Source organism: Peromyscus californicus, unplaced genomic scaffold (genome assembly GCF_007827085.1).
Source record: "Peromyscus californicus insignis strain IS unplaced genomic scaffold, ASM782708v3 Scaffold_7__1_contigs__length_154581171, whole genome shotgun sequence".
Taxonomy (NCBI): domain Eukaryota; kingdom Metazoa; phylum Chordata; class Mammalia; order Rodentia; family Cricetidae; genus Peromyscus; species Peromyscus californicus.
In genome coordinates, this window is record NW_026294595.1 from 110,736,894 (window position 1) to 110,756,428 (window position 19,535).

Genomic DNA, 19,535 nt, shown 5'->3' on the forward strand with positions numbered 1-19,535 from the left:
ATTGTGTTTATTTTGCTTTGAGTTCTTAAGAAATAAAGAGAATAGTTGAGTTCATTTTTCTCTGTACAAAATAATACATCCTATGTAGTGACTTATCAAGTTCTTTTTAATAGTAAATGCTTTGATAAAAAACCTCTAAACCATGTATATGTGTGCTGAAAGTTCTAGAAGAGTTCTACTGTAAAGTGTGGTCTCCAGCACCCCTCCATCAGTGTCTGAAAACTGGGCTGTAGAGTGACAAACCTTTGAGCCTCCTCCAGCAGATCTCTTCCAGTGGGGCACAGGGGTTTGTGCCTACAAAGCCTGTGGGTGATTTTAATGTACACAAAATGCTGGATAGCCATTCATTTTAAGCTTTGCGCATCAGTCTGAGTGGTAATATTGCTATCATTGTCAGTGTTGCTTGCCATGAGACCCCAGTATGGTTTCTTGGATATTTTAAAGTCCTTTGAAAAATCTAACAGATTAAGTAGACCTATGAATTTTAAAATAGTGCTTTAAGAGAGCAACAAGGTCTTTTCCATTTGAATTTATGTTTATACAAATGCTCTTTAGTTAGGATGCCTAAAGCTAAATCCATGAATCCCTTTGAAGCCATCAACTTAAACCAGTGTATCTTTGTGCTCACAGGGCCTGGTCACTGTAGAAGATGAGCAGGCATGGATGGCATCTTATAAATACGTAGGTGCTACCACAAACATTCATCCGTACTTGTCCACAATGATCAACTACGCACAGCCTGTGAAGTTTCAAGGTTTCCATGTGGCTGAAGGTAACACTACAGGTTAAATGCAATAGCTTTCTGTCTGCTTCTCTGTTATACTGATTGGCTCTCTCTTGACTTAGTGCCATTTTCTTTCATGTGGTATTGTGCTGTCATTCTCTACATCATCCACAAGGTGGCTGTGGAAGACCGTGACTTGTTAGCTTGTAGCATTTCCATATGCTTTCATAAGGCTTCTTTATTTACTTGGTTATGACAAAATATATTAGTAATATTTATGAATCACAGTATCTGTCTTGATTCCTATGTATGTATATAGTGTACTCTCTGGCTGCAGGAGCATGAGGAGAAGTTAGTCAGTGGGTACAATGTAACCTTGAGATACAGGAAATAAGATTTGATGATCTGTGGCACTTAACTATTCAAAGCTAGTTCCCCACAAAAGCTGGTTCAAAAGTAGTTAGAATACATCCTAACCATTTCTTAAGAATCCATTGTTATCAAAAAACTATGTATCTCAGCAGTGACTATGACAGTTGGGGTACATATCATTTGTTTAATTATTCCATGTTTAATTCAGCATATGTACAGAATGTTAATGAAACTCAGAGCAACTGGCACAGTCATATACAGCATGGGCCACAAACACTTCCCGATTTGTGATGTAAGATTCAGGGTATGAGTGTATCGGCTGCTTGCTTTTTTAGGGATTGGATGACTGAGCTTCTGAATATTTCTTTGCTTTTCTTTTACAGAGCGCAATGTTCATTATAACATGTCTTCTTTTAACGAGTCAGTTGGCCTTGGCTACTTGAAGACACACGCGATTGAATTTGTAAAGTATCCTAACATACTAAATGGGATAGATGGTCCTCCTTAGGTGCTGCAGGAGTCTTTACAATAGATTAGCGGCTATATGTAATTTTAGTATATAGGGGTTTTTATGTAACTTTTATTGTAGTGCTGATAAAATTATGTGTGTGAAAGAAGGCCATGGCAGCTGTGATGACCTCCCCCGATGTGAATAATTTCTAGAATTCACAGTGTGACTGTGGTTTTCCTCTGAGCATCATTTACAATGGGGTTTGTCCTGTGTTGTCTACCTGTGTGTCATTGGTGTCCCGCATCCCCACTGCTTTAGCTCTTTGTTGTGTTTGTTTAGGCTGCTTTTGGATTTCCTTAATAAGTTACCCAGTTACAATAAGCGACAAATGAGCCGCATTTACCCCAAGGGAGGCCGAGTTGATTCCAGTAATTACATGCCTCAGATTTTCTGGAACGCTGGTTGCCAGATGGTTTCACTGAACTATCAAACCCCAGGTAGGAGCTAATGTCCAGTGACCCCAAATTCCACAAGAACACTGGGACGGGGCAGCCTTGGCAGCTGCCTCCATTCGCTTGAGGCATTTTCTTTCTTTTTCTTTTTCTTTTTTTTTAAGGAAGCTGCCATGTGACAAAACATGGTTTTGTTGGCTTTATATAATGGTAAAAGATTAAAACCCCAATGAAGCCATCATGGAAGATAATACTTCAGTTTTAATCTCTTTCATCAATGCCATGACTAGGCTGTCAAACAGTAGTTCCTATTCTAAAGTATTTCTAATTTTTCTTCTTTCTAGATCAAGGTTATGTCTTTGTTTCTAGATGGAATTTAGTGAGAAGAGTTGAGTATGTCTGTGTGATAACTGAGACTCTTTCCCCCTTTGGGAAATACCCTGACCACTCTGGCCCTTCGGCAAACACCAATGGCAGTAGCACTTCGCCATTAAAGCACAGACTTACAGCATCAACCCTGTAAGATGCTACATGAAGAGTTAGATGTCGTCAGAGGTATCTTCCAAAGTATATTCACGGGCAGCTTTCCAATATACAGTGATTCTTTTTCTTCCCTTCCTGAAAGGAAGAACTTTTGATAAATGTACAAATTTTCAAAGTTTGCTTAGGAGCCTCTGGTCATAATTCTGTGACTACAGATAGTGAAATAAAAATACGCACAATAATAGACAAGTGACCCAAACCACATTTAACTTTATAGGATACATTCTTCTGCATGGCTTCTAACACTGGTAGAAAGAAAATATATAAAAAAAATAAAAGTAGACTAGTCAAGTTCCAACTCTTTACTTTTCGGTCCCTTGCTTTACGAGGACGCTTCCCGACACTTCCCAGCAGTGGAACTCTTTCCTTTTCTCATGCACCTGTCCCCGAGGACACCTGTCCAACTTCCTGCCCTTGATCTGGACTCACCTGCCTCCGTTTCGCATGAACGTGGGCTGGGTGTATTTATCATCTCTGGGGAGCCTCCCTGGTATCCAGAGTTCCTTACAGATGCATCACTGCTTGGAATCCCAACAGTCCTTTCTAGAATAGTCTGTATGCAGGTTCTGCTAGGATCTAGTGTTTTTTTTTTTTTAAGCAGGATCAGTTGGAACAAAAAGATGCCACTGCTCTTACTTAACAGTGACTCACGCTGTGTTCTAAGAAGCCCATGAAGCCACGATAAAGGACAGCAGCATCCTAAAGCAGTTAGTGTTTTGAGCAACCTTGAATTTATTCTGAAGAAGAGTAGAAAAAACATCCATTTGCCCATTTTTGTCTTTGCTTATGAGAAGAAAGAAAAAAGTTTCTGCACCTACAAGAGAAAAATTATAATTTAGGCCCTCTCAGGGTAGCCCTCTGAGAAGAATTCTAAGTCTCACACAGATAAGCCATCAATTTTTATGTGACTGTTACCCAGATTATTGTATGTTCCTTTTAGTCATGTTTCGTGTTCTTAATAGCCCTACTGTGGCTCCAGCATCCCTGCCCTATGGGCACCGAGGCAACGCCCACATGGATTCCCTAACTGTGGCTGGTTATACATCTCTACTCTCAACATCAAGTAAACATCCTATGACTCATGTACCAAATCCGCTTTTTAGAGCAGTTCTGGGGCAATCTTTATGAAAACATACTTAGTGTTTACTATAAATTAAATATGAGGTCATCTCAACATGGAAGAGAGTCATGGACCCTAAACTGAGCCAGTACTAGTTTGTGGTATGAAAGAGACCTCTGGAATAATATGGCTTCCGTTGTTTCCAGTTACCCTGTCAGGATCTTCTTTGTCTAGGGAGATGAGATACTAAATTATTTTTGTCTTTTGACAGATTTAGCGATGCAATTGAATCAGGGAAAATTTGAGTATAATGGATCCTGCGGGTGAGTAATATTATTTAAACTGTTACTACCTAGTTTTCGGACACCATACTTCAGCTTTAATGAAACCATGTCATTTTTAATTAGTGACAGCTGAATGTATGCTGGTTCTGAAGCATAGATAAAAATAAGTGAAGTCTCTAGATAGATTATATTTGCAATTACACAACTTTTATCTGTCCCATTTTGTTAAGCAGGTTTCCTTTTCTTTTAACCACAAACTATGCAGTTCATCATATATACTCTAGAGTTTGTTCGTTTCATTCTAATTTCAGTAGTGGATGTTTTTGTGTCTGAGACAGGCAGTGGGGCATGCTCATTTGGGCATTAACTAGAGATGTAGGCATCAAATATGTATGGCCTTATTGCTGACGAGTATAGGAATGAAGTAAATTTCATTTTAAATGAAGCTGTGGGTGTAAAGTTGAATTTAATTCATCCGGAAATAAACTTTCATCCTCTCTTGATTCTTTTGCATGTTTATAAATAGCAGTTATATAATGATGTGAATGTTGTTCTATTTTACTTAAATAACACTTAAAAATCTGTGAAACAAGTAGCAAAATAGGAAATGTTAATTCTTTTGAAATACTGAGAAGTTAAGTGAAAGTACAGAACTCAAATTATGTAACGATGAAAGACTCTGCCAAGACTACAGCCCAGTGGCTCCCAGGTAGATGCACAGGAATTCTGTGCTGTCTAGTGGAGTTCTGTGCTGTCCAGTCTAGGAGTTCTTTGTGGTGGCTTGCATAGTGGGATACCTTAATTTCTTCCATGGAAAACAAGGCGAGATGAAAGGTTTTCAGCAGTTATGCATTAAGAACAACTCTCCTATCTGTATATTCTGTACCTGTGCCTGTATGACAGATGGCTGTCTGCCAGAGTGCCCATACACTACCAAAAGCCTACCTACCCAAAGGAGTCTTTGCAAGGTTCTTGTTCAGCCTGGATTCTATAAGGAAAAGAGACTGACATTTAGCCAAATGTAAAAGGACTCAGGAGCCAAGTCTATGGTCAAAGGAGACAGCTCTGTCACTACACTCTCTTCCCCTTGTTCAAGCAAAGAAACAGTCTCTCCTTTGACACAGCACACGCTGCGTGGCCTGTGTTGGCTGTCTGATGCTCTTCAGGAGTCTCCAAAGGACAAGGTCTTTAATCCTTAGAATCTGCCTGAAAGTCTAACTCCTAAGCTATGGAAGAGCGAAAGGAAGTATCTGGTATTTAAGTCATTGCACAAGCCACCCTAGAATAAACTCCTGTACTTCTGTCCTGCCAGGTACCTCCTCAAGCCAGATTTCATGAGGCGGCCTGATCGGACATTTGATCCCTTCTCTGAAACCCCTGTGGATGGGGTTATTGCAGCCACATGCTCAGTGCAGGTATGCTCCTGCTCATCACAGACTCTGTAAACGCACATACATATACAAGTCCATCTAGAAGAAAATTACAGTCAAAATGCTTAGCATCACGTTGTAAGAATTGTATGTAGCTCTCAACTTGGACTCACTACTAAAATTATGAGCAACTTTAAGTGAAATCCACCATCCAGAAAGTATCTCCCACCTAATTACATGCATATAAAATTCTTTTTAAAAATGTAAGCTATGATGACAGGAAGCAAATCAGCACTTGTGCCTGGACACAGATGGAAGGGGCAGATTATAACAGGTCACAAAGAAGCTAGAAATGGATGGGCTGGAAGTGATTGCCTTCCTCACTATGTGGAGAGTTTTAAAGACATGAGTACATGTCCGAAATAATTGATCTTACTATATAATTAAATGCACGTGGTTTAGTGTATGTTGATTATACTTCAAAAAGCTGTTTCAAAATTGGATAAAATGATAAATAAATGAAGGGCATACTTGATCGGAATGTAAATGTAAGTGGAGTTACTCCCAGCTTTATAGTAGATAAAATTTAATACTGATCTTTACAATTAAACAACTCTTTCACTGCTAACCAGTATTAATGTCACTAAAGCACAGAGGCCGAGTCTAGCAATAATCTTCTGCTGTATTTCTTTCCAAGACTTCTATAAGAATTCGGGAGTTAGTGTATAGCCTTACAGAACCCCAGAACTAGAGGAGATCCTAGGGCATATCCACAGCCATTGCTTCATTCCACAGATCTGGACACCTGGGTGATAAAACTATGCTGAGGGCACGATTTCTTCATAGATATTGTGTGTGTATATTTCCTTGCTCTTTTTCAAGATATGTTTAGAGAATATTACCTAAGAACTTGTACTTTCAAAGAGTAGCTACTTAACAATGCTTTGTTTTAATATAGAAAATTCCAGAAAAGATCAAATATTTATATTAATTGAAATTCCCCAAATAAAATTTTTCATTTCTTCATTACAGAGGCCACTGCTCACCCACCCTGTGTCTGTGTTACTGCAGGTTATATCAGGACAGTTCCTATCAGATAAGAAGATCGGCACATACGTGGAAGTAGATATGTACGGGCTGCCCACTGACACCATACGGAAGGAGTTCCGGACTCGCATGGTTATGAACAATGGACTCAACCCAGTTTACAATGAAGAATCTTTTGTGTTTCGGAAGGTAAGACATTAACTGTATGTCACTGTTATTCAGTAACCAGAGGGCCTGATTTTCTGCATGGAGCCCACAAGATAGAGGAACTCCATTCACCACATTGTCTTTGCTTCTTTTCATCATCTAATAGGAAACTTCTGTCCCTGTCCTCTGATTATGCTTAACAAATTGGCTGTTTTGGCTCTGCCCCCTCCTTGGCTACCTCCAGTTGGGATAACATACTTTCAGGCTGTGGTGGCCACCATCATGCACTGAAGGGTTTGCATTCTGTTCTTATAGCTCAGAGGTCAGACAAAAAGCTGCACCAGAACTAAGGTCAGTGCTGTGACATGGGGTGGGTCCTGTGTTCAGAAGTGAAGCACCGCTGCTCAGGCTTTTTGTGTTTCACATGCAGTGTTCAGGGCCTCAGTGTCATTTCCCAGTTCTGTCTACCAGGCCCAGAAAGCAAGCGGACATTCTCTCTATGATCATTCTTTCATCTTTCCAGTTGAGGAGCTTTGAAACGTCCACACACAGGCAGAGATCGCTGCAGAATGCCCATTATTTCCCTTGCCTGGTTTGCTGTCAAGCAAAAATGTTTTCTTGCTTCTTTGGACACAGATTTTCCAGATGTTTCTGCTTCATCCATTTGTCAGGAAACAAAGGGAATCAGCTTCTGGTCTTTCCAAAGTAGGGCTGATGAAACAGGTCCCTTTGACTCGAGCTTACCCCTGTGATGGGAATACTGTCCTTACTTCCACCCCACTGTCCTTTCACTCCGGACACAGTGTGGATTAGGTTTTGTTCTGCCTTTTTTCTTCCTTCAATTTTTCAATTGCTGCCATGAAGACGTACTCTTTCACGTGATGAATAATCCCTACACACGTTTGTAGAAAGTCAGAAATTTTTCCCAGACACATCCTTTTTTTGATAAACAGATATCCAACTTGGTTTTTTTTACTCTTAAAAATTGTTAGTGTGTACTATTACTTCAGGACATTTTCATGCAAACGTATAATGTGCATTGAACACATACACCTCCCACTATGGTCCCCTTTGCTCTCTTTCTCACTGTTCCCTCTCCCCATAGTCCTCTGTTTCCCTAGACAATTTCATTTCTCCTCTCAGGTTATATACATAACATAATTCTATGTGTCTGTATAAAATCTAGAAACCACATATGAGAAAGGGTGTATGACATTTATCTGCCTAGTGCTGAGCTTTTTCCATTTCATATGATTATCACCAGTTGCCTCATTTCTTGTAAACAACATAACTCTTTCTTCCTGACAGAGAAAAAGTCCAGTGTGTGTGTGTGTGTGTGTGTGTATCACATTTTCTTGCTCTGATCCTCTGCTTTTGGACACCTAGGTTGGTTTGTAACTTAGCTGTGATGTATAGTTCTACAGTGAACACGGATGTGCAAGTACCTCCATAGTATATTTACTAGGAGGCATTTGGGTAAATGCCAGGAGTGGTGTGTCTAGGTCATATGATGCATCTAGTTCTTTGAGGGACCTCCATACTGATTTCTAGAGTGGCTGGACTAGTTTACATTCCCACCAACACTGTATAAGGGTTCTGTCTTCTCTACATCTTTGTCAGCATTTGTTTTCTTAGTGATAGCCATTCTGACTGAGGTAGGATCGAATCTCAGTATTGTTTAATTTACATTTTGCTGATGACTTGTGAAGTTTAAATTTTTTCATGTTTATCTGCTATTTGTATCTCTCTCTTTAAAATTCTTTTTTATCTTATGTGTATTAGTGTTTTACTTGCATGTATGTCTGTGTACCTTGTACATTCCTGGTGCCTATGGAGGCCAGAAGCAGGTGTGGGATTCCTTGGAACAAGAGTTACAGGTGGTTGTAAGCTGCCATGGGGATGCAAAGAATTTAACCCGGGTGGGTCCTCTGGAAGAGCAACCTGTAGCTAGAGGTTTCCTGCCTGGCCCACAGTCAGGACAAATCTCTCTCACCTGCCAGTCCCACAGCTGCTCAGACCCAACCAAGTAAACACAGAGACTTATATTGGTTACAAACTGTATGGCCGTGGCAGGCTTCTTGCTAACTGTTCTTACAGCTTAAATTAATCCATTTCCATTAATCTATACCTTGCCACATGGCTCGTGGCTTACCGGCATCTTCACATGCTGTTTGTCATCGTGGCGGCTGGCAGTGTCTCCCTTTCCCTTCCTGTTCTTTCTTTTCTCCCCTCTGTTAGTCCCGCCTATACTTCCTGCCTAGCCACTGGCCAATCAGTGATTTATTTATTGACCAATCAGAATAATTTGACATACAGACCATCCCACAGCAGCAACCAGTGCTCTTCACTGCTGAGTCAGCTCACCAGCCCTCATGTATATTTGTAACTCTTTGAGAATTGCCTGTTCATTTCACTGGGCAATTTATTGACTGGGTTGCTTTATTCCTTGCTGTTTATGTTTAGTTTTTGCTTGTTCTTTGTATATTCTACATGTATCAATCCTCCATCTGACTTATAGCTAGCAAAGATTTCTCTCCCATTCTGAATGTTCTTTGCTGTTTCCCTTGCAGTTCAGAACCTTTTTAATTCCATGGGTCTCCTTTGTCAGTTGTTGGCTTTATTTCCTGAGAAAGTGGAGTTCTGTTTGGAAAATCCTTCCCTGTGCCAATATCTGGAAGTTTTCTTTATGTTTTCCTCCGACAGTTTCAGGGTTGCAGATCTTACATAACCGTCTTTGATTTATTTGGAATCAATTTTTGTCCAGGGTGAGAGTTGGGAATATTGTTTCATTCTTCTTCAGCTGTATATCTAGCTTTCTCAGAATTATTTGCTAATGAAACTCTCTTGTCTCCAATATATACTTTTGACATCATTCCCCAAAACCAGGTGGCTATAGCTGTTTAGATTTATATCTGGATCCACAGCTCTGTTCTGTTGATCTGTATGTGTAATTTTGCACCAATATCAGGCTGCTTTTGTTACTATGGCTCTGTAGTAGAGCATGAAATCATGTATAGTGACACCACCACTGTTATTCGTTTTGCTCAGGACTGCTTTGGCTCCCTGGTGTCTTTTTTGCTACTGTGTGAATGCTAAGATTTTTCTATTTCTATTACATTTATTTCAAAGTGCTTTGGTTTTTTTTTTTGCCTTTGAAGTGGTTGTGAATGTGATTATTTCATTGATTTCTTCCTGAGTGTGTTTGTCTTTGGTACAGACCAGTAGTTTGCAACCTTCCTAACGCTGTGATCCTGTAATACAGTTCCTCATGTTATGGTGACCCCCAGTCATAAAATTATTCTCACTACTACTTCTTAGCTGTAATTTTGCTAATAGTATGAATTGTAATGTAAATATCTGTGTTTTCCCATGGTCTTAGGTAACCCCTATGAAAAGGACATTTGACACACACACACCCCAAAGGAGTTGCGACCCACAGATTAAGAACTACTGGTATAGATAAAGGCTACTGATTTTTTTCTGTGTGTGTTAATTTTATACCCTTACATTTTGTTGAAACCATTCATCAGAGCTACTTTTTTTTGCTATAGTCATTAGGGCCTCTCATACATAAAAACATTTCCTCTACAAATAAGGACACATGGACTTCTTCCTTTCTGCTACCTAACATCCCAAATTGTGTCAATGATTTAGAGTACAAGAAACAAAGAGATTGAAAAGTAGCACATAAATTGTCTTTTATACATGAAGTGTTTCCTCAGCAAAACTCTTCATGTTCTTAAAAACCAGCAGAACTAAATGTAGAAAGTAGCCCATGTGGCAGACAGACACTGGACTAGAAGTCACAAGTCCCCATCCCAGATTCCACTGATTATCTCTAAAATAAGAAAAATCATTCAGTTTTTCAGGGTCTCTGTGTTTGTGTTGGATGTACATGGGGAAAATGACATGAATAGTAGCTGGGGTCATTGACATCTATCCATTTAACATATTTGAGGAGATAATGTTCAGGAAACCCGTACCCATTGCCTTGTTGGTATCGTGGGCACCAATCCTATGCTGACCACTTTAGGAATGCTAATGGCTCATTGGTTTGTTTTCATCATTAAGGGGCATTTAAGGAGCAGTATTGGTTTGGTCCAGATTCCTGGAGTCATAGTTCTGGGGATCCTTATTACAACAAACAATGAAATGCCCAAACTTTTAATTGCAGGTGATCCTGCCCGACCTGGCTGTCCTGAGAATCGCAGTGTATGATGACAACAACAAGCTGATTGGCCAGAGAATCCTTCCTTTGGATGGCCTCCAAGCGGGCTACCGACACATCTCCCTAAGAAATGAGGGGAACAAACCATTATCACTGCCAACCATTTTCTGCAATATTGTTCTTAAAACATATGTGCCTGATGGATTTGGAGGTAAGATAAATGATTGGGCCCAGAATACAATGCAGATGAGGTCCTAAATTACAAGAGTGTGAATCATTTTGCCCAATCCTGAAAAGAACAAAAATGACCATATGTTTTCCTGCCTGTGATGAGAACCCTGGTAGCTATGGGGAAAGCAAGTGATATTTTCATAGATATTAATTTCAAAACACCATAATTTTATATTATTTAACATTTTACAAATGCTTTATGAAGATAGTATTTATACTCTCAGTCAAAGTGAGAAAAACAACTCTAAGAAACTGTATCTTATCAGTTATTATCACTGAAAGATTTGTTGAACTCAGTTACTAATATGCCAGAATTTTCTTGTAAACCCATCAGAGAGTTCATTTTCATAAAAAGATCTCAGGCTTCTTCACTAAGAAAATCAATGGTAGGAAGCCAACTAGGCCACGTCATAGGGCTTTGCTTACGGCTAAACAGGTAGACTCTCCATGGCCTCCAGTCAGCTGGTGACATCATAAGAAAAGGAAAGGCTCCTTAGCTTCGATGTCTTTGGACCACAGAAAACAGTGCAGCAATATGACTGCATCACATTAGCCAAGGGTTCAAGTCCCAGCTCCGCACTGCTGGCTGGCAGCCTGGGAATCTTAATAGAACATTTCTCCTCTTTTTTTCACCAGTAAAATGAAGGAAATATGACTACCTCTCTCCCTGTAAGTATTCTGGGAAAGTTCTCATATAATAATACACAAAAATACACAAGGCTCAAAAATGTGGGTGTTTGTGATGCTAGGTAGTTGTGGGAGTCCTCCTGAAATCCTAGTGCTCTAGATGTGGAGACTGGGAATCCCCAAAGCATCATGCCTAGCTAAACTAGCCGGGTTGGCAAGCTCTGTGTTTAAATGAAAGACCCATTAGTATGAGGTCTCAATATATGAGGTCAAGAGTGATTGAGGAAAATACTCCATGTCAACCTCTGGCCTCATTAAGCACATGCACATATATACCTACACACATAGAAACATCCCACCCACAAATGTTTGTGAACATGAGTGTGTGTCCACTGATAGAATGAAATTCCTGTACTATACTGAAATACATTATTTTATTGAGGGAATAAGGTTAGGTGGTTTATTGTTCTTAGGAATTCATGCTTCTCTGGTGGGCATCTTTTGTGCAACTAACCTTCAATTTTAATAACATGATAGGTTAAAGGTTCAAAAGGAAACTAAGCCAGGAGAGTTTCAATCAGAGTGGGTAGGAATTATTTCTTCGTTTGTACCCTTTGCCTGTCATTTTAAAAGATAGCAATTAGAGGCTGCAATGTACAGTAACACACATAGGAACCCATCAAAGCAGCTAGAGCAGTGCCTTGGGGCTGGGCAGTGGGACATGGAGTGAGACAGGAGTCTGTCAGGTGTGTTTTGAGACCGCAGTCTAGCCCACACCACTCTCCAGAACTACCAGCAGCGCAGGCACAGTGACGGACCGAAGGCCCAAAAGAATCCTATTCTGTGTTTGAGTTAGAAAGTAGGGACTATACGGGCTGTGGAGATGGCTCAGTGGATAAACGTGCTTGCTGCACACATGCCAGAACCGGAGTTCAGGCCCCTGCATCCATATAACAAGCTGGCCATGGCCCCGGGTGCTTCTGGAACTCTCTATGGAGGGTGGAGACAAGGGAACCACTGGCACTTGCTGGTCATCATCCTGGCTCCAGACTCAATGAGAGAGCTTGCTCCAGAGGAGTAAGGTAGAGAGTGATGGGACAGTCAGTCCACTGCTCTCCCTGTGACCTCAAGACAAACAGAGATATCCACACACACGAGCATACACCACACAAGCATACCCAACACTTGTACACACACACACATAACACAAGAAATCAAAGTGTAATCAAAACACTACATTACGGAAAGTGTTACACAAACCCATTTGGTTAAAAAAAAAAACTTTGTAAAGTTTTTCCTTTGCAATGGGCCACATTTCAAATGAAACTATAATTTCTTCCTGGGAAATGAGCCATTTGATTAGAAAAGGGAAAAGAAATCATTTGCTAAGCTCCTAGTTTGTGCCAAGCACTTACATTAACAGAACTTCAAAATGTGGAATTGATCTGCAAGGATGTGGGTGTGCGCAGGTCTGTGCTGAGAAATGTGTGTGTTTGTAACGTGGCATTCTGCCAGGGTCGGCATTTAATAGCATGCAAACTGGTCTCCCAGCCCTGAGTGTAGTCGACTCTGTGGCTCCGCCCACTGCCTTTCTGTCAGGTCTCTGGGAACCTCTGTACTAAGGTTCTGTGGTCAGTGGCTTAACTTCAGATTTGATATTCACTAACAACATCCTCAGCCCTCTGGTCAACTCACAGACATGTGGAGATACCCGGGGAAGCCATTGGAGATTTAGTGGTTTTCATAAAGGATAACACAGGGTGAATATGAGGATTGTCTTTCTCCTGAATCTCTGATCCTAAGTCTCCTGACTTACAGGGTTCATGTTTGGTGTCTAGTTAACCTCCCACAGTCACATCTAAGAGTTTACCTGTGCAGTCAGGGCGTGTTCCCTAGAATTTGATGTTCTTCTTGACTCCATAAGGACAAGTTCAAATGAAACTGTACCATCACAGAAATGAAAAGTGCTGTGCACATCATTAGAAGTTTATTTGGCTAAAGAAAGTTCGTGTGAATTCACTGGTTCATTCTGCAAGTATATATGATAGGGTTATCCCATAATAGATAAGATACTAGAATGGATGTCGAGAGAGAGAGAGAGAGAGAGAGAGATGCTTGCAATGCAAGGCATAAGGGTCACTCATTGAGTGAACTGTAGCTGGAGAATTTCTCTCCAGCTCCCACCAAGTCCCGCCAGTCTTGGAGCCCACTTATAAAATAAATACACAGACTCTTACATTATTTAAACTGCTTGGCCATTAGCTCAGGCCTATCATTGTCTAGCTCTTACTCTTACATTTAGCCCGTTTCTATTAATCTATACTTTGCCACGTGGCTCGTGGCTTATTGGTACCTTACATTTTTCTTGTCCTGGCGGCGGCTCCAGGCAGTCCCTCCCTCTCCCTTCCTGTTCCCTCAATCCTCCTCTCTGTTAGTCCCGCCTATACTTCCTGTCTGACTACTGGTCAATCAGTGTTTATTTATACAGAGCGATATCCACAGCAGTGAACTACTCTAATATTTCCCTGCTCACCCTCCCTCCCTTCATTCCCTCCCTTCCTCCTTCCCTCCTTCTCATGCTCATTCTCCTCCCTCACCCTCTCTTTTCCCCATCTATTTCCAGTTTTAAAGACTAAGCCAGGGACCCATGCTTGCTAAAAAAGCATTTCACCACTGAGGTTTTGGAGTTAGGGTCTTACTAAGTTGCTTTAACTGGTCTTAAACATGTGCACTCTAACTTCAGTATCCTGAGTAGCTCAGAGTGCAGGTGTGTGCCATCACACCCTGCTTGTAGGTATTTTATTTAGTTTTAACACTCTAAAGAAAAATCTGTTGGTTGTAGAAACTTCACCTGAACTTACCCTGTATTTTACATGAAACAGCACAGGAAATAACTATATCATAAGCAGTTCATCATCCTCAGGGGGGAAATCGTTTTAATTCCTACCCACTGAGAAGTTTCTGAACTCCGGTGCGTTGGCAGTGCCACAGCTCTATGTTCTGCTTGACTTTTAAATGTATTTTCATTTGCAGTCATAGCATGCGGGCGGAATCCTTTCTATAAAAATATGGAAAGTGTTCTCGAGTCTTTTCCAAGCTAGTGCCCTTCCATAGGCTTAGACTCAGGCTCTTACAAGTCACCTATCCATGGTGGTGGATTCTCACAGATGACAAACTTTGCTGTGTGCAATTGTTCCTAATTAGCCCTGCCCCTCCCCCACCCACCTGCACATACATCTAGTGTTTCTTAGACACTTTGAGCTCTGGCTGACCCAGCCTCTTCTCTGCACAAGATAGGTCAACAGCTCCGCTTTTAACCCTGACCCTCTTGCATTCACATGAATCCCTATTTCTCTCCTCACTTTTCTGCCACTCCAAGCCTTAGGAAACAGAAGTAGGGAAATAATGATGACCTATTGGTTTATTTCCTTTTACTATAACTAAATACCTGACATTGGCTCACTTATAAAGAAAAGGTGTAGTTTTTAAAGATTTGTTTTATTTATATGTATGAATATTTTGCCTGTTTGTATGTATGTGTACAACACTTGGGCCTGGTCAGAAGAAAGCATCAGACCCCCTGAAACTGGAGTTACAGATAGATGGAAAGTGAACCTGGCTCCTCTGCAAGAGGAACAAGTACTCTTAACCGTTGAGCCCAAGAAGAGATGGTTTTATTTTTGGTTTTGACTCGCACTTCTGAAAGCCAGATGAGCAGCCAGCATGGCTCCTTCCACTCACCTTCTGCTTAGGTCCTTGTGCAGCTCCATGCGTGGGTGTAATGGAGGATGTGTATAATAATGGGCATGGGAATGATCTGGGTTTTTTTCTTTTTGTTTTTGTTTTTTACTTTCATATAGTATATTTTGATCATATTCACCCACCTTATCCCAACTCTTCTGGACTCACTCCTCTTTCCTACTCATCCAACTTTGGGTCATCTTTGTATTAAAACCCTTCAAAACCAATTTGTACTGTCCAAATATTCTCAGATATGTGGACTTCCAAGGGAGCATGGTCAACTTATCAGAGGCTACACTCTTAGAGAAAACTGTCTTGCCCTCTCCCAGTAGCAAACAACTAGATTTTGTTCCATGACACAGGGTGAGATTGTGTGCCCAACTCTCCTCTCCATGCTGGGATTTGGCCTGGCCCAGGCTTGCACAGGTTTTGTACAAGTAAGTTTATATGAGCAGCCACCCTGCTGTGTCTAGATGTTAATTTGTATCATCCACCATCTATGGCTCCTTCTGTACCCACCCACTTCTGCAATGATCTGAGCCTTGCTTGGATGGGGGATGTGGTTCCCTTTAGAGCTGAGCATTTTATATTTAAGTCCTGCTGCACAAGATGCAACCCATACTTGGCACTGATATCAGGCTAAGAACCTATGGCTAGACAGATCATAGGCCCCAGGAAAGAACCTACTATTATTATGCAGACAAATGGACATAATATTAAATGAACTTGTTATGACTTAAACTTATGTGTATAGATCAGTGCATCTCTCAACCCTTACCTGAAAATCTTCTATTTGCAACAGGTGATAATTAACACAAAGACCCACAACCCCACAACGGACCAGAGTGCAGAGACTAAAAGAGATGAGTTTCTACACAACCCAGATGTAAAATATATCTGGCCTGAAGAGTAATACTAAACCATCTTAATTATTAGAAACTAAACTTTTACTTAAAGAAAACAGTAACATTTAAAATAAAAATGCCTTGGAATGAAACAAGGTCTAAGTCTTCTAATATTCTAAGTCTTCCAATATTCTAATCCTAAACATAATGAAAACAGCACTCTCTTTTACCACCACAAAGCAGATTACTGGGTTTGATGCTAAGTTTCATCCCTCATTCTGGGATGCTGAGTTGTCAGTTGTCATTGCTGCTTCATCTGTGGGTGCATCTGTCCTGCTAATGATGTTTACTCATCACACAGCATCACCACATCAGCCATCACTGCTGGAGACAGCAAAGAGTTCTGGTGCTAAAGACGATGACGCAATGTTATATCTTCCATCACTACCCTGTTGCTTTGAGGGTTTTCCCTATATGTGCAATTCGTCTTTATTGCTGAGTAGAAGAAAGGAGATTTGTCTAGTGTATATGAAGTATCCACATTAAGTTAAATGTCACCCTGAGCTGTGTGCTGCAGGGGCCTTTGTTTCTGGGGCAGGGCCCTTCCTTAATTCTGTAGCTCCTCTGCTGCTTCATGTAAATGAAGATGCAGTGACCTTTTGTTTGCTTGCCCATCTCTCCTTTCTGCCCTGTGATTAAAGATTTGTCTAGGAAGGCACAAAAGTGTTTCTTGTTTCCTCAACCCAGATCTTCAGCCATTTTCCGCAGAGCCAGCTGTTTTCATAAAGCACGGACTTCCAGGGGAGGAATATCCTCAGTTAGGGTGCCATTTTTGGAGTGTCATCTCGGGATTTCCTGATGCAATTTTGAGTTGCCCCATCTCTCTCTCCTTTATAGATGCTGAGATGTCATGTTTTCTCTCTTGAATGTTTGTTGAAAAACCAATATACATACAATATATAATATCCTGAGGTGGGGTGAGGGTTGGATTGCTGGTGATTGAACCAGGGCCATGTGCATGTGGTACCCACTCTGATGGCATCCTCCAAGCTCTGGAAAAGAAGAGAGCAGTATGAATGATGGAAAGTATGCCGGCAGGGCTTCAGAGGTAGCTTGGTGGGGGCAGTGAAGGTCCTGTGTTCATTGCTCAGCACTACAAGCAAACAGACATTAAAAGTCGCTAGCTTCAGCAAATCTATCAGGCCCCTTGTTACACATATTGTTAGGCTACCCTGTGGATGCAGTAAGTAATGCAGGGATTTTGTTTAGCCCTGGATCCTGTTTCCCTGAGCAGCTGCTGTACAATGGAGTCTTCTGGGTATTGCAGCTTAGGGCATGCTTAATTTGGTAGAAGTTGAAGTAGCTAACCCAAATCACAGTTACAAGACTTGTTTATCTTTATTTATACGTCTTTGCAGCAGGTAGGAGCAATGTATTTTTCTTCTGTACATATCTCCCAATAACAGGGATAATAGGGTGGGGATTCTGAGGGAACCTTGGCCAGGAACAAACAAAAATAAACACAAAGAAAGGACATAGTTTGTGCTCAGCACCACACCACTGCAGTGGTTGTGGAAACAAAAAATTCCATGAGTTCTCTTAAAAGTTAATATCCGAAAGTCTGCTTATCTTTAGTTCTTTGGAATGCCTAAATTAATGCTTTCATTGCTACATGGAAGGGAGAGAGGAGGGTGGTAGCAATGAGGGAGGAAAATGGAGAGCCTCACTGAACCTTTTGGAAATGGCACCAAACCCAGAAATAGATAGTGGGGTTTTTATTTGTTCGTTTGGTTTTGTTTTCAGTATAGCTTAGTACAGCATTGACTAAATCTAGAAGATAAAAAGCAAGTGAAAGCAAGCAAATTGGTTTCTTTTTTTAAAAGGAAGGTTTTGGAACCCCATTGTGACTTCTAATATCTGGAGATGTTAGCCGATTGGACGAATTCTGCATGGTCGTGAGTTAGTGTGTATGCTCTGTATCCTGCTGGCCACTCAGTGTGGCTGCCAGACAGCAGGTCACACTTGCCCATGAATGCTGATCAGCATTTAGCTAGGTCTCACCACCAGTGTTTGTTTAGAGCACGCCAAAGTCAATGCATATACCCAGCCATGTCCCTAACCAAAGAACATGACACAAAAAAACAAATGACCCATTTGAAAAATGGACCCAGAACCTGAATAGACAGTTCTCAAAAAAAAAAAAAAAAAACCTCAAAAAAAATGCTTGTCCATTGTCCCTAGGGAAATGCAAATCAAAGCAACTTTGAGAGTTCATCTTATGCCAGTCAGAATGACAAAGATCAACAATACAACTTATGGCCTTCACTTTGTCTTTGGATTTTCTTCCTTATGGGAGGACACTTGTCATTGGCATTGAGTTTAGAACACCCCTCCCCCAATCCAGAATGATTCCATTTTTATCCTTAACTGAAATTTATACCAGTAGCCTACTTATAAGTGAGATCACATTCTAAAGCTTGTGGAGACAGGGAGTTGGGGGCAGTGGTATGCTATTCAGTTTTTGTATAAGATGATATAGTGCTAATTTCATTCTTCTACATGTGGGCATCCAGTTTTCCCAGCACCACTTGTTGAAGATGCTTTCTTCTTTCCCACTTATGTTTCTGACATCTTTGTCAAATTTTACATGGCTGAAATGATGTATGCTCATGTTTGGGTCTTTGGCTTTGTTCCATTGGTCTATATGTCTATTTTTGTGACAGTGCCATACTGTTGTTATCAATGTGGCTCTGTAGTATGTCTTAAGATCTAGAATGGTAGTCCCTCCATCATTGTTCTTCTTGTTCAGGGTTGTTTTTGCTATCCAGGGTCTTTGGTGGTTCCATACACATTTTAACATAGTTTTTTTTTTTTTTATTTCTGTGAAGAATAAGATGGGGATTTGTTGGGATTGCATTGAATCTGAAAATATTTTTTGGTAAAATGGTCATTTTCACACTTAATTCTACCAATCCATGATTATAGGAAGTTTTTCTTTTGTACTCTCTATCTCTTTATAAAGAAGTTTAAAGTTTTTATTGTAGAGGTCCTTCACTTCCTTATTTAGACTTATTCTTGGATGTTATGTCTTCTTGAGGTTATTGTGACTGGGTGAGTGTCTATGATCTCCTCCTCTTTACATTTGTTATTGGTATATAGAAAAGCTATTGATCTGTGCAAGTTGATTCAGTATTCTGCCACATTGTTGAATTTGTTTATCATCTTTAGATGTTTTCTGGTACAATTTTTGGGATCTCTAATATTAAGTATCATATCATCTGCAAATAGGGATAGTTTGGCTTTGTTCCATTGGTCTATCTTCTTTCCCTATTTCTATCTCTTTAATTTCCTCCTCTGGTCTTATTGCTTCAAGCACAGTGTTGAAAAGGAGAGGGGATAGTGGGTAGCATTGTCTTTTCCAGATTTCGGTGGGATTACTTGAAGCTTTCCTCCATTTAGGATGTTGTTGGGTG

The 19,535-nt window shown here is 40.6% G+C and overlaps 1 protein-coding gene across 14 annotated transcripts in view; it reads left to right on the plus strand.

Annotated features, from left to right (window-relative positions):
- Positions 1-19,535, plus strand: part of Plcb4 (phospholipase C beta 4) — a 383,607-nt gene that overhangs the window by 328,606 nt on the left and 35,466 nt on the right. For all 14 annotated transcript variants that reach the window (XM_052723053.1, XM_052723055.1, XM_052723059.1 and 11 more), the window contains 7 exons: positions 631-772; positions 1,480-1,564; positions 1,920-2,044; positions 3,874-3,925; positions 5,199-5,301; positions 6,328-6,492; positions 10,625-10,829. In XM_052723053.1, the coding sequence (XP_052579013.1) occupies positions 631-772; positions 1,480-1,564; positions 1,920-2,044; positions 3,874-3,925; positions 5,199-5,301; positions 6,328-6,492; positions 10,625-10,829 (877 nt within the window). The remainder of the gene's footprint in view (positions 1-630; positions 773-1,479; positions 1,565-1,919; positions 2,045-3,873; positions 3,926-5,198; positions 5,302-6,327; positions 6,493-10,624; positions 10,830-19,535) is intronic.